This window comes from Pelophylax lessonae (assembly GCF_965119305.1).
Source record: "Pelophylax lessonae genome assembly, chromosome: 9".
NCBI lineage: Eukaryota > Metazoa > Chordata > Amphibia > Anura > Ranidae > Pelophylax > Pelophylax lessonae.
In genome coordinates, this window is record NC_138776.1 from 259545121 (window position 1) to 259563145 (window position 18025).

The window sequence follows — 18025 nt, forward strand, 5'->3', positions numbered from 1 at the left end:
CATTGGTCCATCCAATAATTAAAACATTTTATAGTTTATGTTCTTCAGTTATATAAGATTTGATGTAGATTGTAGCTTTTTTTTTTATTGTTTGTTAATCGATAATCCTGATTTTCTATAATAAAGAAGAACTCTCCGCACTTCCAATACTCTATTCTCATATTTCTGTAATCACTATGGAGAATTTTGTTTGGTGGATGCTGGAGAGTTCATTCACCTGACCGTCTCCTCTACATCTCAGGGACTTTCTTGGTAAGATCTCGGAATAGCATGGTGTGCCCGTTATGAGGGGTTCCCACCATCTCTGTTTTGAGTTCCCAGATCAGTAAACCCTCTGTGCCCGTTATGAGGGGTTCCCACCATCTCTGTTTTGAGTTCCCAGATCAGTGCACCCTATGTGCCATTTATGAGGGGTTCCCACCATCTCTGTTATAAATTTCCAGATCCGTACACCCTCTGTGCCCATTATGAGGGGTTCCCACCAGTCATTGGCTTTGTTCCCACTTCGAAACATCTTCTTTTGGGGGTATCCCACCAGAAAGTGACCAGATTTTATGAATGAAATCTGAAGACGCCCTACATACCACACCCATTTTAACCACGCCCACTTCAAGATTAACTACTTGAAGACTGACATGTAAAACCCCCTTCTTGTTCATGCTATTTTTCAGTTTTCAGCACTTTGATTCTTTGACTGACAGTTACTTGGTCATGCAACACTGTACCTAAATTAATTTTATATCAATATTTAAGACAGATAAAGCTTTCTTTTGGCTGTGTTTTTTTTACCATGTTTACTCTGTAATAGAAAAATACTATTTTCTTCGGTTTCTGTTATAAAACTTTGCAAATAAATAATCTTTCTTCAAAATGTATTCTGCTACATTTCTTTTATAAAATAAAAAAACAAAAACAAATCATTGTGTATTATCTAAACTGTGTAACAGTTTTAGAGACTTAAATCGATGATATACATTTCTGAAAATCGATCAGTCCTGAGGTTATAAGGAAATAAATAATATTTCTTCAAAATATATTCTGCTACATTTCTTTTATAGAAAAAAAAAATAAAAAAATAAAAAATCTGTGTGTACTATTTAGTCTCTGTGACAGTTTTAGAGTCTGGAAACTATTATACAAATTTCTGAAAATCGATTAATCCTGATGTTCTGACTGTCTAGCTCATTTCCCGAGGCTTCAAAATGCCAGGAAAGTACAAATACCCCCCAAATTACCTCTTTTTTTTGGGAAGTGTAAACCCCAAAGTATTTAGTAAGAGACATGGTGAGTTTTTTGGAAGTTGTAATTTTTCTCCACAATTTTGTGAATCATGATGACAGTAAGTTTAAATGAATTAAAATGTGTTTTTTTCCCCACAAAGTTGCAATTTTTAACAAGTTTTCTCACACACAGCATGGACATACTTAACATTACACCCCAAAATACATTCTTCTGCTAGCTCCCAGTATGTGGATACCACATGTGTGAGACTTTTTTTGCTGCTTTTATGCAAAGAGGGAACCAAAATCCAAGGAGCACCTTCAGGCTTTATATGGACATAAATTGCACATATAACCTGGTTCTTGAGGCTCTAAAGTTAAAAAACAGTGTAAATACCCCAAAACGGATCCAATTTTGTAAAGTACATCCTACAGCATATTTATTTAGAGGGATGGTGGGTCTTTAAAACAATTTTCTGGAAATTGAAGATGAAATTGTATTGTTTTTACATACAATTAACAATATATTTTTCAAACAGCATGTGCATATTTAACCCCCCCCCCCCCAAAAAAAAAAACCCTTTTATTGCTCCACTGCTCCTGAGCATTTGGATACCACATATATGAAACTTTTTTTGCAGGCTAGTTACATAGAGGGGCCCAACATTCAAGAACACCTTCAAGCTTTCAAGAGGCATAAATTAGGCATCTCATTTCTTGACTACTTTTCTTGTGTTTGGAGGCCCTGGAGCACCAGTACAGTAGAAACACCAACAAAATCTCCCCATTTTGGAGAGTAAACACGCCACAATATTTTTGAAGCGGCAATGTGAGTTTTTTTAATATTTCATTTTTCTGCCACAAGTTTTTGGAAAATGCAGAAAGAAAATTAAAATCTTTTTTACACAAAGTTGTAAATTAATAAGATATTACTTCTACACCTTATAGGCATACTTAGAATTTCACCCAAAACAATTCTGCTACTCTATGGGGACACTGCATGTGTGGGATCTTTTCAGAGCCTAGGAAACTGGCAATATATACTGACCTTTTTAGAGCCTAACCACATACAGAGACCCAAAAGCCAAGAAGCACATTTGCAAGGAGGTTTGAATAAACTATGCTCCTGATTACCTTACAACATATCACATTTTGGAGGCCCTGGAGCACCCACATAATGACCACATTTTGGAAAGCAAACACCAAAAATTATTTTTCAAGGTGAGTCTTGAATATTTTTTTTTTCTTGTCACATATTTTTAAAAAATAAAGAAAGAAAAGTTAATTCGTTTTTGACAAAAAGTTATCAATTAATAACCTATTCCTACCACACAGCACAGACATACTTAAAATTACACCCCTTAACACAATCTTCTACTTCTCCCAAGCACGGGGAAACCATATGTGTGAGACTTTTACGTAGCATGTCATACTGTATACCTTGCTTGGAGGTCAAGCTGATGAGAGGGCTTCCCTTGTGGCTCTGTTCTGAGCACCCCTCAAAATGGTGACGGAGGTAGCAGGTGACTGTTCTTACACCTCAAGCCACATCCAATCACAGTTAGAAGCACACCCCTAGGGACACACTTAACCCCTCCCTCTAAAAAAAAGTTAACCCCTTCACTGCCAGTGTAATTTTTACAGTAACAGTGCATATGTATAGCACTGATTACTGTAGTAATGTCACTGGTAACCCCAAAAGTGTCAAAAATGTCAGTCAAGGGTCCGATCTGTCCGCTGCAATGTTGCAGTCCCGCAAAAAAAAATTGCAGATTGCCGCCATTACTCGTTAAAAAAAAAACAACAAAAATGACAAAAATCTTTCCCTTAGTTAGTAAATGCAATAACTTTTGCGCAAACCAATCAAAATATGCTTTTTGCGATTTTTTTTCCCAAACATATGTAGCATAAAAGAAATTGGCCTAAAATGTTAAAAAATTTAGATTTTTACATTTTTTTGGGGGAATTTCATATAAAAAAATGTGAAAAATACTGTTAATTATAGCGCATGATCAAAAAATCGCACAGGTGATCAAATACCACCAAAAGAAAGCTCTGTTTGTGGGAAAAAAAGGACGTCAAATTAATTTAGGTACAGCGTCGCACGACCGGGCAATTGTCCGTTAAAGTCACGCAGTGCCGAATCACAAAATACCCCCTGGTCAGTAAGGGGGTAAAATCTTCCGGGGCTTAAGTGGTTAAATAGTTATTTCTCACACACAGCATGGACATTATTACACCCCAAAAACACATTCTTTTGCTCTTCCCCAGTTTGGAGATACCGCATGTGTGGGACTTTTCTGCTGCTTTTATGCATAGAGTGATCCAAAATCCAAGGAGCACCTTCAGGCTTACTAGGGGCATAAATTACGCATTTAATTTCCTACGTATAACATTTCTTGAGGCTCTAAAGTTACAGAACACCCAAAAACGGACCCAGTTTTGCAAAGTACACTCATCAGCCTATTTATTTGGAGGTATAGTGAGTATTTAAAACACTACTTTGCCACAAGATTTTGAAAAATTAAGAATTTTTATGTGTTTGCATACAGCTGTTAATTAACAAGATATTTTTAAAACAACATGGGATTATTAGAATTATCCCCCCCCCCCAAAAAAAAAAAAAAAAACACACTAATACCCCTGAGCATAAATATTTTGTGTGACCGCTCTTTGCCTTCAAACCAGCATCAGTTCTTCTATGTAGACTTGCACAGAGTTTATGAAGGAACTCAGCAGTTAGGTGTTCCAAACATCTTGGAGAACAAAGTAAAGATCTTCTGTGGATGTTGGCTGTTAGAGTATTTAAAAACACCGGCTACAGTTTAGTTTTTATCCACAAGATGGTGGCCTCATTTATTGTCAGTGGAATGCAGAGGCGGGAAGTGATAGAAGATACAGACAGGAAGTGTTGTCATCTACAGACAGGAAGTGTTGTCATCTACAGACAGGACGTGAGAGAGCAACGTTTGCAGGAAATAGAGGGAGATATTCCTTTAACCGTCAGCAGAGGAGGTAATAAGAACTGTTTTATATTTATATCCAGTAAAACCCGTCATGTTCATCCCCTTCCTCCATAGTCACCGAGATGTCCTTTAAATTCAGCAGATGCTACTACACTATTGTAATATGTACACAGTTACATATCCAACTGTCCATCCAGAGCCTCTGGTTTATAGACCAGATACATCCTAAATATAGAACCATTTATCGAACTGTCCATCCAGAGCCTCTGGTTTATAGACCGAATACATCCTAAATATAGAAACATTTATCCAACTGTCCACCCAGAGCCTCTGGTTTATAGACCAGATACATCCTAAATATAGAACCATTTATCCAACTGTCCATCCAGAGCCTCTGGTTTATAGACCAGATACATCCTAAATATAGAACCATTTATCCAACTGTCCATCCAGAGCCTCTGGTTTATAGACCAGATACATCCTAAATATAGAACCATTTATCCAACTGTCCATCCAGAGCCTCTGGTTTATAGACCAGATACATCCTAAATATAGAACCATTTATCCAACTGTCCATCCAGAGCCTCTGGTTTACAGTCCAGATACATCCTAAATATAGAACCATTTATCCAACTGTCCATCCAGAGCCTCTGGTTTATAGACCAGAAACATCCTAAATATAGAGCCATTTATCCAACTGTCCACCCAGAGCCTCTGGTTTATAGACCCGATACATCCTAAATAAAGAACCATTTATCCAACTGTCCATCCAGAGCCTCTGGTTTATAGACCGGATACATCCTAAATAAAGAACCATTTATCCAACTGTCCATCCAGAGCCTCTGGTTTATAGACCTGATACATTCTGAATATAGTGCCATTTATCCAACTGCCCATCCAGGGCCTCTGGTTTATAGACTGGATACATCCTAAATATAGAACCATTTATCCATCCTCCATAGAGCGAAAGGAAATCTCCCCAATCAGGACACAGAAGAATACATTGAAAGAAGTCCTAACTCTTCCCCAGTCACTCCAAGCCTAAAGTGAAAGATTTTGGTGTGAGTTGTTATTTAAAGGGAATTTATGATGTCAGAACTCTGGAGGAACTCTGTGCAGACATTAATCATCCCAGTACAGTCCAGATAATTTTCAGTTTATCATCTGTCTACAGAGAGGAGAGTCCTGTATAGATCACATGACCACATCAATGAGAATGGAGACGAGTCAAAATCACATGACTGAAAGGATATTGAACCTCACCCTGGAGATCATCTATCTTCTGACCAGAGAGGTGAGGAGGATTCTGGGAGGTCACATGACATCACTCTTATCTCTATTAATAAAACACAGACCTGACCGGAGAGGTGAGGAGGATTATGGGAAGTCTGCAGTGATATTTGTTACTTTTTCTCTTTACACAGGATTATGAAGTAGTGAGAAAAATATCTGGTGAACCAATAACACCCAGCAGCCGTCTTCACAGGACATCACCCATCACAGTGCCTTCACCTCACTGCCTGACAACAGAGGTAACCAGTGCCAAGAAGGTTCTAGAAATCACCAACAAGATCACTGAGCTGCTGACAGGAGAGGTGAGCGGTGCCGGGAATTCTGGGACATTATCCAGTAACAGACAAGGGATGTGTCTGGATGGTGACTGTATCATTGTGTGTGTCAGGTTCCTATAAGGTGTCAGGATGTCACTGTCTATTTCTCCATGGAGGAGTGGGAGTATATAGAAGGACACAAGGATCTCTACAAGGACGTCATGATGGAGAATCAGCAGCTTCTCAGTTATGTAAATATGAAAAAAAATAATCTCCTTAATGGGATATTAACACTCACGCTGGAGGTCGTCTGTCTACTGACTGGAGAGGTGAGGAGGATTCTGGGAGTGTTTAATCATTCTTGTTAGGTGGGGAGGATTCTGATATTCTATTATTGGTGTATATTACAGGACTGTACTATAGTTATGAAGTCATCTATTGGGAATAATATAAGAAGGAGAAGTCACCGCTTGTCTACAAGACAAAGAGAAAGACAAGGCCTCATCACCATGCATCCACCACCCCTCCTAACCCTACAGAAAAATAATGAGAAGAAGATTTTAGAAGTCACCAACAAGATCGTTGATCTGCTGACAGGAGAGGTGAGAGGTGCCGGGAATTCTGGGACATTATCAGTAACAGACAAGGGATGTGTCTGGATGGTGACTGTATCATTGTGTGTGTCAGGTTCCTATAAGGTGTCAGGATGTCACTGTCTATTTCTCCATGGAGGAGTGGGAGTATTTAGAAGGACACAAGGATCTCTACAAGGACGTCATGATGGAGAATCAGCCGCCCCTCACATCACCGGGTAAGAGGAGACTTTATTGTAAAGGAGAGAGCAGTACGGAGGCTCCACCTAGATCCCCCATCATCTGATAAACACATAGAAACAATGTATTCAGTCAGTGTGTGTGTTTCCTACAGATGGATCCAGTAATGGGAACCCACCAGAGAGATGTCCCCGTCCTCTGTATTCCCGGGATTCCACACAGGAAGATCACCCCATCACTTAGTTATACAGTATATATTTTGGGGATAGTCACCTATAACCAGACTATCCCTCATCCACACATCTCTAAAAAAAAAGGCTCCCCTTCTATTAACAGAGGTTTTTTGTTTTTATTTAGCTACACACAAGATTTGCTGCTCATGTACAAAATAGAACACATCACATTCTTCTGTAAAGGAAAAACTGGGAAATTTTAACTCAAGAACATCATCGATGTACCCATCCCACCACCCAATATATTATGTGTATTGTACCCTACAAATGAGGTGGAGATATTGTACACCATATGAAAGGTCCATCTCCATTCTATATTATAACATCATGTTCCCATAAAATGAGGAGATACTGTACACCATATGAAAGGTCCATCTCCATTCATCAATATAACATCATGTTCCCAACAAATGAGGAGGAGATACTGTACACCATATGAGAGGTCCATCTCCATTCCTCAATATAACGTCATGTTCCCAACAAATGAGGTGGAGATACTGTACACCATATGAGAGGTCCATTTCTGGACCCTGACTGAGGAACCTTAATTACTGACAGTAAGAACGTCATCAATGTATCTACTCCACTGCCCAATGTACTGTATGTATTGTGTACCGTATGAAAGGTCCATCTCCATTCCTCAATATAACGTCATGTTCCCAACAAATGAGGTGTAGATACTGTACACCATATGAAAGGTCCATCTCCATATGTCAATATAATGTTTATGTTCCCGACTAATGAGGAGGAGATAACTGTACACCATATGAAAGGTCCATCTCCATTATTCATTATGTCATTGTGTTTCCAAGAAATGAGGTGGAGGAAGGTCCATCTCCCTTCTCGATTTCCAACATGAAAGTGCTTCAATATACAAAAAAGAAACTGTCTGGCGCTCCAAACACACAAAAATTCTCTTCCAGAGATTAATAAAAATGCTCTCAGTGCTCCACACCACCCTCCATCCCCCACCTTCATATCAGACAACTGATCATAATTCCATGACTCCTAACTTACCAATGGATCATTAGCAATTTGTGTTCATCGAGGGGAAGATCATCCAGGACAACCTTCTCAATGTCATCATTGACAGCAGTGCAGCTCTTTCCCTTTCAGTCACCATGCAGAGCTATCGGAAGGTGCTCTCTGACATTGAATGTGTGCTATGTGCTGATTGGTGGAGAGCACTGCAGAACATGAATGCATGGCAGCCATCTTTGCTGATGTGTCAGAGTCTGGGACTGATCTGAGGTGAGAAGATACCAGCAGGTATGGTATGAGATAACTGGAGAGGTAGTATAGAGGTGGTGGTCCTCAATGATCTTCCTTTTGGGGGATACAAGTGCCTAATGACCTATTGGTAGGTGAGGGGTCGTAGAATTCCGGAGAGTTCTCCGATGTGATGGTGGGGGATAGCAGGTGGTGTGGAGCACTGAGAGAATTTTTATTAAACTCTGGAAGAGAATTTTGCACACGAGAATAGAAGAGACATCGCACTGTGCACTTTGTGGTTGCAGCACTGGACACTTTCGCTTGGTTTCTATCCATAGTTTTCTCCTCTAATTGCCCCCAAATCCATGCCAGAGCTCCTATAAATTATTTGGTGTTGGACCAACATATATGAGTCCTGAATGGAAGGTTATAACATTTCATGGTAAATTGTTTCTCCACAGGTGGACACAATATCCGGAATACCACTGAGGAACGTCTTATTTTATCTCCAGACGATAATAACATTGTACAATATTCTTCAGGAGTAAATCCCGTTACTCCAAACACACATCCCGCACCTTACCAATTGGGGGGATCAATGGATCCCTCCAATCCTGAGGAATCTTCTGACGGATCACACACCAAGACTATAGGACCTCACAGTACAGATACTTCAATGGATCCATCTATTCCCCAGGAATCTTCTTTAAGCCATGAAGGAGTTCACACAGAAGAGAGATCATGGTCTTGTTCAGAGTGCGGGAAACATTTCATTCATAATAGAGACCTTCTAAATCACCAGATAAGTCACACAGGTGAATGTATCTATTCGTGTTCAGAGTGCGGGAAATGTTTCAGTCAGAAAGTACACTTTCTTCAACACCAGAAACGTCACATAGATTGGAGTCCTTACTCATGTTCAGAGTGTGGGAATTGTTTCTCTGAGAAAAACAGCTTTCTTCTACACCAGAGAAGTCACACAGACAAGCATCCTTATTCATGTTCGGAGTGCGGGAAATCTTTCATTGATAAATTAAAACTTGTTAAACACCAGAGAACTCACACGGGTGAGCGTCCTTATTCATGTCCAGAGTGCGGGAAATCTTTCATTTATAAAGCAAACCTTGTTCAACACCAGAGAATTCACACGGGTGAGCGTCCGTATTCATGTTCAGAGTGCGGGAAATGTTTTAACCTCAAGGAAAACATGGTTAGACACCAGAAAATTCACACGGGGGAACGCCCCTATTCATGTTCAGAGTGTGGGAAATCTTTCGCTCGGAAACATTTACTTGTTGTACACCAGAGAATTCACACGGGGGAACACCCCTATTCATGTTTAGAGTGTGGGAAATCTTTCACTCAGAAAAATTTACTTGCTGTACACCAGAGAATCCACACGGGCGAACACCCCTATTCATGTTCAAAGTGCGGGAAATGTTTCAAACAGAACAAAACCCTGCTTAGGCACCTGAGAATTCACACTGGTGAGCGTCCCTATTCTTGTTTAGAGTGCGGAAAATCTTTCATTGATAAAGGAGACCTTGTTAGACACCAGAGAATTCATACGAGTGAGAGTCCCTATTCTTGTTCAGAGTGCGGGAAATGTTTCAGTAGAAAAGAACACCTACTTGCACACCTGAGAACTCACACAGGTGAGCGTCCATATTCATGTTCAGAGTGCGGGAAATCTTTCATTGAAAAAGGAAAGCTTGTTGGACACCAGAGAATTCACACGGAGGAGCATCCTTATTCATGTTCAGAGTGCCGGAAATGTTTCAGTAGAAAAGGACACCTACTTGCACACCTGAGAACTCACACAGGTGAGCGTCCATATTCATGTTTAGAGTGTGGGAAATCTTTCATTAATAAAGGAGAGCTTGTTAGACACCAGAGAATTCACACGGAGGAGCGTCTTTATTCATGCTCAGGGTGCGGGAAATCTTTCATTGCTAAAGGAGAGCTTGTTAAACACCAGAGAATTCACACCGGTGAGCGTCCTTATTCATGTTCAGAGTGCGGGAAATGTTTTAATCTCAAGGAAAACATGGTTAGACACCAGAAAATTCACACGGAGGAACGCCCCTATTCATGTTCAGAGTGCGGGAAATCTTTTACTCAGAAATACTTATTTGTTGCACACCAGAAAATTCACACGGGCGAATACCCCTATTTATGTTCAGGGTGCGGGAAACCTTTCATTGATAAAAGAAACTTTGTTAAACACCAGAGAATTCACACAGGTGAGCGTCCCTATTCATGTTCAGTGTGCGGGAAATGTTTCATTGATAAAACGTACCTTGTTAAACACCAGAGAATTCACACAGGTGAGCGTCCCTATTCATGTTCAGAGTGCGGGAAATGTTTCAAACAGGATAAAACCCTGCTTAAGCATCAGAGAAGTCACACAGGTGAGCGTCCCTATTCTTGTTTAGAGTGCGGGAAATCTTTCATTGATAAAGGAGACCTTGTTAAACACCAGAGAATTCACACGAGTGAGCGTCCTTATTCATGTTTGGAGTGTGGGAAATCTTTCATTAAAAAAGCAGTCCTTATTATTCACCAGAGAATTCACACAGGGGAGCGTCCCTTTTTATGTCCAGAGTGCGGGAAATCTTTCACTGGGAAATGTTCACTTGTTGCACACCAGAAAATTCACACGGACAAACTCCCCTATTCATGTTCAGAGTGTGGGAAATCTTTCATTCATAAAGGAACCCTTGTTCAACACCAGAGAATTCACACAGGTGAACGTCCCCATTCATGTTCAGAGTGCGGGAAATCTTTCTTTGCTAAACGAGACCTTGTTCAACACCAGAGAATTCACACGGGTGAGCGTCCTTATTCGTGTTCAGAGTGCGGGAAACGTTTCATTCAGAAAGGAGCCCTTCTTGTACACCAGAGAATTCACACAGGTGTGTGTCCCTATTCATGTTCAGAGTGCGGGAAATGTTTCAGTAGAAAAGAATATCTTCAAGGACACCAGAGAATTCACACAGGTGAGCGCCCTTATTCATGTTCAAAGTGCGGGAAATCTTTCATTGATAAAAGAGGACTTGTTAAACATCAGAATTCACACAGGTGAGCGTCCCTATTCATGTTCAGAGTGCGGGAAATGTTTCGGTCACAAAATATCACTTGATGCACACCAGAAAATTCACACAAAATAACCTTTTTTTATGTTCATGATGTCTTCGGGGCGGGGCAACAATATTCTTTTTCGGGTACTCTTTTGGTTTTGGGGCCTCCTGGAATTGAATTATAGTAATATGACCCACTAAACATACAGGGCTGACTCGGTCCCGCACTCACACAGACCGCACCATACAACTAAACTGTGCTAATACATGGCCAGATATGACCATACATGGACAACACTTCTGATAGGTTCCCGTACATTATTGCTCTTTTGATGTTTCACGGAAGAAGCCGGCTTTTCGTTGGTCCATCCAATAAATAAAACATTTTATAGTTTATGTTCTTCAGTTATATAAGATTTGGTGTAGATTGTAGCTTTGTTTATATTATTTGCTAATCGCTAATTCTGATTTTCTAAAATAAACAAGAATTCTCCGCACTTTCCAATACTCTGCTCTCAGATTCCTGCAATCACTATGGAGAATTTCATTATTGAAGACAGATAGAGATTTCTTTTGGTTGTATTTGTATTTTTTTTACCATGTTTACTCTGTAAAGGGAAAAAAAAAATTTCTTTTAGTTTCTGTTATAAAATTTTGCAAATAAATAATCTTTTTTCAAAATATATTCTGCTACATTTCTTTCTAAAATTAAAGAAAAAAAATAGTTTATATTATTTACTCTGTGTGAGAGTTTTAGAGTCTAAAAACTATGATAGAAATTTCTGGAAATCGGCCAATCCTGAGGTTCTGACGGCCGATCTCATTTCCTGAGACAGCGAAAATACCAGGACGGTACAAATACCCCCCAAATATCCTCTTTTTGGAAAGCAGACAGTCCAAGGTATTTACTAGGAGGCATGGAGAGTTTTTTGAAATTGTAAATTTTTGTCATTATTTTTAAGGAAAATGAAGAAATTAAAAAAAAAAAAAAAATTCACAAGTTGTGCTGCACAGCATTATCATATAACTGGTGTGGCGGTAATCAGGGACACTGGTAATTTTTTTTCCATTTTATTATATTTTATTCTTCCTTTTGTTTACAATTTTTTTAACATACTATGATCAAAGCAATACAGCAGGGGTCTTCAAACTATGGCCCTCCAGTTGTTCAGAACTACAATTCCCATCATGCCTAGTCTAATCTGTGAATGTCAGAGTTTTACAATGCCTCATGGGATGTGTAGTTCCGCAACAGCTGGAGGGCCGCAGTTTGAGGATCCCTGCAATACAGTGTTACCATAGTAACTACTCTGGGGAAGTGATCCCAATTTTATTTTTTTATTTTTTTACACATTATGATTGCTTATAGCAATGAATTTCATTGGTTTATCAGATTTATCAGCAAGGTGTTGTGATAAACATAGCGTCCCCCGTCACTTTTTACAGGTGCACAAAAAAAGATCTTAACAGCCTAGAAGTTATGGCTATTGAGGCCATTCCCAGGGGTACTTTGACTGCCAATGAGAGGTTCTCACTCTTGTGCAAGAGGGAGACCTTTTGGATTTTTACATTTGGATCCTTGTCCCCAGGTGGCCTCAATGAGGAACTCGAGGTACACACCATTATGTAATATTCCGTGTAGATCAGTACCCACTGGGCTCACATCTATGTGGTATGTACTGGCGGCGCCTTGTTCAGTCTGGAGTTCATTCCTCGCGGCACCATGTTGTGATGTTGTGCCCTAAACTTCATTTTAGTTATTATCACCATTATAATTTTTTCATATATATATATATTTTTTTTTTTTAAGTGCTAAAGAGGCAGACGCTTCATCGAATAATTAATTATTTATCTGCATTTTTTATTTATTCATTATTGATTTATTTATTTATTTATTTTTATCTGCGTTATTATACAGTATATATTTTTCCAATTTTATTATATATATATTTTTTATGGATACAACAATTTTTATTTCTTATATGTCAAATTATACATGTATTTTCATTTCTTAATTAGTGATTTTTTTTCATGTTATTTTTCTTTCCCCGGTTTTATATCTATATCTGCTGCTTGGTCTATTATACGATTATTCATGTGACATCGTCTTGCATGGTACTTAAGTTAGGGATAATTTTATACTGTATTATGGCAAATGTTTGCTGTTTAACTGGCCAATGGCTGAGAATGAGTTAATGGTTGTTGGGTAGTTTATTTATTTATTTTTTGTAATTTTTGTTTATTTAATAATATTATAATTTTATCTTAGATAAAAAATGACCGTGTAAAAGGCGCCCATACCCCTAAATAGTATATACCATGAAAAATAGAAAAGATGGGGCTTTACGGGCTATTGGGAGGAGAAGGATCCACGACAACACAATATAAACTAAAAGTAGTTTTATTATACATATTAAAATAATGCATGGGAATGGTTACCCATGTATAACATAAAAGACATCAAACATATAGAATCGCATTGTAGAAATACTTCCCAGTAGAGGAATGCTGATAATAATAGTAATAGTAATAATAATAGTACTAATTACTATATGTGACTTGTAGAAATATCGGTCTGTCCTGGTCTCTCTGGCCCTGAGGAAGCCTTGTGCGAAACGCGTCGGCTTGCTGGGGACCCTAAGACCGTGTTCCATCAGAGACTGCTGTGGGGAAAAAAGATCCCTGATCCTTTCCAAAAACGCGCTGGCTGAAAATCATATACTGTAAATGTGAACGTGTACCATAGGAAACAATGTTAAATGGACTGTAGTGCGTTTCTGCAAATTGCAAAACGCAGTAAAAAACGCATAGGTGTAAACCTGGTGTCACAGAGGGAGAATATACCGGAACTCTGACAGAATGTGAGCCTTCTGTGGGTATAAATGGGGTCTTGACATAATTGCCAACAGTCACGGATTTCCCGGGACATTCGCGGATTTTGGTAGAATTTCCAGGCATGTACTTGTCACGGGCAAAGTCCCGGAAATCGGACACCGGCCGTCACAACTCTACGGACATTACGTTGCTTCTTATGTGGACAGTCAGAGATCTGGACGGACCTCCTCCCATAGCAGTAACTTTAATTAGCTGGGCTCTGTGTGGTGGCGGTCTAATAGACCAGTGCTCCCCAACCTTTTTATCGCCGCGGACCGGTCAACATTTGATCATTTTTCCGTGGCCCGCTGAGGGGGGGGGGATGTCAATGCAGAGTGACCAGCGTGCCCCCAATCAATGCAGAGTGCCACAGCATGCCTCCTCAATGCAGAGTGCCACAGTGTGCCCCCCTCAATGCTGAGTGCCACAGCGTGCCCCCCTCAATGCAGAGTGCCACAGCGTGCCCCCAATAAATGCACAGTGACCACAGCGTGCCCCCAATCAATGCACAGTGACCACAGCATGCCCCCAATCAATGTACAGTGACCACAGCATGCCCCCAATCAATGTACAGTGACCACAGCATGCCCCCCATCAATGCACAGTGACCACAGCATGCCCCCAATCAATGCACAGTGACCACAGCCTGCCCCCAATCAATGCACAGTGCCACAGCATGCCCCCAATCAATGCACAGTGACCACAGCATGCCCCCAATCAATGCACAGTGACCACAGCATGCCCCCAATCAATGCAGAGTGCCACAGCATGCCCCCCCATGAATGCAGAGTGCCACAGCATGCCCCCAATCAATGCACGGTGACCAGTGCACTTACCTGATTTGCAGCGGCGGCTTCTCCTCAGTCTCCTCGCGTCTCCTCGAGTCTTCTCTCATTCTCCTTGGCCAATGGCATGGGTTTGCCTTTCGGCCAATCTGGAAACGTGTCTCAGACCCGCTTCCTGATTGGCCAGGAGGAGGATCCGTGTGACAATAGCGAATATACATTCGCTATTGTCACACAAATGGGTGGGCTCAGGGCGCACTGCTCTGCGCCCCGGGTCCACCCTTTTCTGAAATTTGTTTTTCTAAAATGGAAATAACGCAATGTTATTTGGGCGGACCGGTACCGTTTGATCCACGGACCGGTACCGGTCCGCGGCCCGGGGGTTGGGGAACACTGTAATAGAACATTCGATAGGTGGAGCCTGTCTTCTCCTTACTGCCTATGCTGTGTGAGTGGGCGGGGACGGGGAGGCAGCTATCCTGTGCAGCACCCTCCAAGGTAGGTGCTAGGTAACCTATAGGGCAAACCTTGTGTAGCAGGTTTTCCAGGCCTGTGGCCTGATGTGGGTCTGCCATTGTTACCGGTTACCTCTCCAGCCCATGTGAGCTGCGACCCTGGGTGTGAGAACTGAGACATTGACAACTCCAGCATCTGGTTTTGTGTTTTTTTTTTTGTAGATAAAGGGGATGAGAGAAGGGAATGAGTGGGATATGTGTAGAAATAAAATAAATAAATAAATCCACTTAAATCAAACCCAGTGATTATCTTGAAACAAGGGGGGTGTATGGAAGTGGGGGAGATGATATATGGTGAGTGATAACACACAATAGACGAAAAAAATTAATAAGTGTAGAGATGCAGTGCTAACACACTGGTGACTGTAGATACACAGATAATTCTTGAATCTAAGACACGAAATCCATAAACATAACTAAATATAAATAATGATGCAGAAAAAAATTAATAATATCAATAAGTACAATCTTGTGCAATCGGTGCTTCTAATTCTGTGAAATAAGGTGAATTTTTTCTAAAATAACGTCCAAGTGCAGCAAAGCATATATCAATAGCGTGACTGAAGGTGATTTTTCATGGATGATAAGTGACTATTCTTGTGAGATCCAGACAGTGTCATGCAGGGTGAGCAAGATATCCAAACAATAGGTGCAATGGCCGCTCACCTCACATCGCACCAATAAAGGCTTTCTTTTATTATGGTGGCCACTCAAGGATCTCCTCTCAGATAGGATTTCCAAATAGGGGCTCCCTCGAAATCCACTCCTTAGGTATATGCTCAATGTTTATAAGATCACTGTTCTCACTCCCAGTTACTCAAAAAAAAATAGAATTGGGCTTCCATAGTGAAGTATGTAGCATTTATTTAAACAGAAACAAGTAGTAACTTACAGTTCAGCAGAAGACAAGTAGCCGCAATAGCGGTATATGAGAAGGGGACTTCCGGTTTCGGCCATAACCGGAAGTGACGTCACCTGGTTCCTCCCGACACGTTGCGTCACTAATCACGTGACTCCCTATGTGACTCCTAATCACGTGACCCTTGAGAAAGTCATGTGACGCAACAGGACAGCAGACCGAGAAGCCAGGGATACAGCATTCCAGTGGCCCCCACAACAGATAATAGCCCCCCCCCCCCTGTTCCCAGTACCACTCTCTGAATGGGATCCAATCTACACAAAGACAGAACAAGAATGGATAGAGACTGAACCTGGAAAGTACACGGAAGAACAGTGGTACCAGTTGCAGGATGGAAGAATCGTCATCCCAGCTGCAGTGGCAACTGAATTAGTGACAGAATTCCACAGGGAAACACACATAGGCAAGACCGCCATGGAAAAGGCCCTAGAAAGACATTTTTATATTCCCCGGCTACCTACACTGACCCAAGCTACAGCCAGCAGATGCATAGAATGTGCCAGAAAAACCCCCAGACAAGGGCCAGTACAAATTCCCGGAGTACAAGCTGTAGGAGCCTCACCGATGGAGGAATTGCTAGTTGACTTCACTGTGATGCCCCCCTCAGGAGGATACAAGTATTTGCTGGTGGCCATCTGCACCTATTCGGGCTGGGTAGAGGCTTGGCCCACACGAACTGAGACTGCAAAGGAAGTAGTTAAATGCATGCTCCATGAAATCATCCCCAGATATGGAATCCCCTCATCCATAGGTTCAGACAACGGTCCAGCCTTTGTTCACAAGTGCCTCCAGGAATTAGCAACAGCACTCAAGATCACTTAGAAACTACACACTGCATATAGACCTCAGAGCTCTGGAAAAGTGGAAAGGATGAATTGCACCATAAAGTTGCAGCTGGCCAAACTCTGTCAGGAGACTCAAATGAAGTGGACCTTGATGCTGCCCGTTGCTCTGCTGAGGATTCGGAGTACTCCAACAAAGAGGAAAAAACTGTCCCCTTTTGAGGTACTGTATGGTAGGCCACCACCTATCATAAAAGATATCAAGGGAGACTTACACCAGATGGGGGGGGGGGGGGGGTGGTGAACCACGAACTGTTACAGAAAGTAGGGGAGATAATGCAGGACATAGGGAAATGGGTCCAAAAGAAACTCCCCATAAGTCTGACAAACCCAGTCCACCCCTTTAGGCCAGGAGATGCAGTGTGGGTGAAAGAGTGGAACACAACCACCCTAGGGCAAAAATGGAGAGGTCCTTATACTGTCCTACTTTCAACCCCCACAGCCATTAAGGTGGCTGAGCTGACCCCCCCCCCCCCCCCCCGGTAACACCACTCCATGGTATATCGAGCTGCTGACCAAACAGACTCCTGGGTGACACAGTAGACCCTTAAGACCTTTTAAGGCTAAGATTGACCAAAGAAATCAGAGGGAAGAACTGCAGCCCTGTTCCCAACACATACCTGGAAGCTGTTGGGTCAACGCACGGCGGAAGAATTGGACATCTGAGATCTACAGCCCTCCTCCCAACACATACCTGGAAGCTGTTGGGTCAACGCACGGCAGAAGAATTGGACATCTGAGATCTACAGCCCTCCTCCCAACACATACCTGGAAGCTGTTGGGTCAACGCACGGCAGAAGAATTGGACATCTGAGATCTACAGCCCTCCTCCCAACACATACCTGGAAGCTGTTGGGTCAACACATGGCAGAAGAATTGGACATCTGAGATCTACAGCCCTGCTCCCAACACATACCTGGAAGCTGTTGGGTCAACGCACGGCAGAAGAATTGGACATCTGAGATCTACAGCCCTGCTCCCAACACATACCTGGAAGCTGTTGGGTCAACGCACAACGGAAGAATTGGACATCTGAGATCTACAGCCCTGCTCCCA

General features: G+C 41.4%; 3 protein-coding genes across 3 annotated transcripts in view; all 3 read left to right on the top strand.

Moving 5' to 3' along the window:
• Positions 1 to 18025, top strand: part of LOC309564412 (uncharacterized protein) — a 1531146-nt gene that overhangs the window by 776253 nt on the left and 736868 nt on the right.
• Positions 4177 to 18025, top strand: part of LOC309562930 (uncharacterized protein) — a 123700-nt gene continuing 109851 nt past the window's right edge. Inside the window, exon 1 of the mRNA XM_082267258.1 lies at positions 4177 to 4235. The gene's annotated coding sequence lies outside the window, so the exon portion shown is untranslated. The remainder of the gene's footprint in view (positions 4236 to 18025) is intronic.
• The window catches only part of LOC309563450 (uncharacterized protein), a gene marked incomplete at its 3' end in the record, with an annotated part of 30176 nt that continues 17519 nt past the window's right edge, over positions 5369 to 18025 (top strand). Inside the window, exons 1-8 of the mRNA XM_082267843.1 lie at positions 5369 to 5480; positions 5611 to 5781; positions 6424 to 6547; positions 6664 to 6710; positions 7774 to 7900; positions 8416 to 9215; positions 9384 to 9777; positions 10702 to 10871. Coding sequence (XP_082123969.1) covers positions 5385 to 5480; positions 5611 to 5781; positions 6424 to 6547; positions 6664 to 6710; positions 7774 to 7900; positions 8416 to 9215; positions 9384 to 9777; positions 10702 to 10871 — 1929 coding nt within the window. The 5' untranslated portion in view covers positions 5369 to 5384. The remainder of the gene's footprint in view (positions 5481 to 5610; positions 5782 to 6423; positions 6548 to 6663; positions 6711 to 7773; positions 7901 to 8415; positions 9216 to 9383; positions 9778 to 10701; positions 10872 to 18025) is intronic.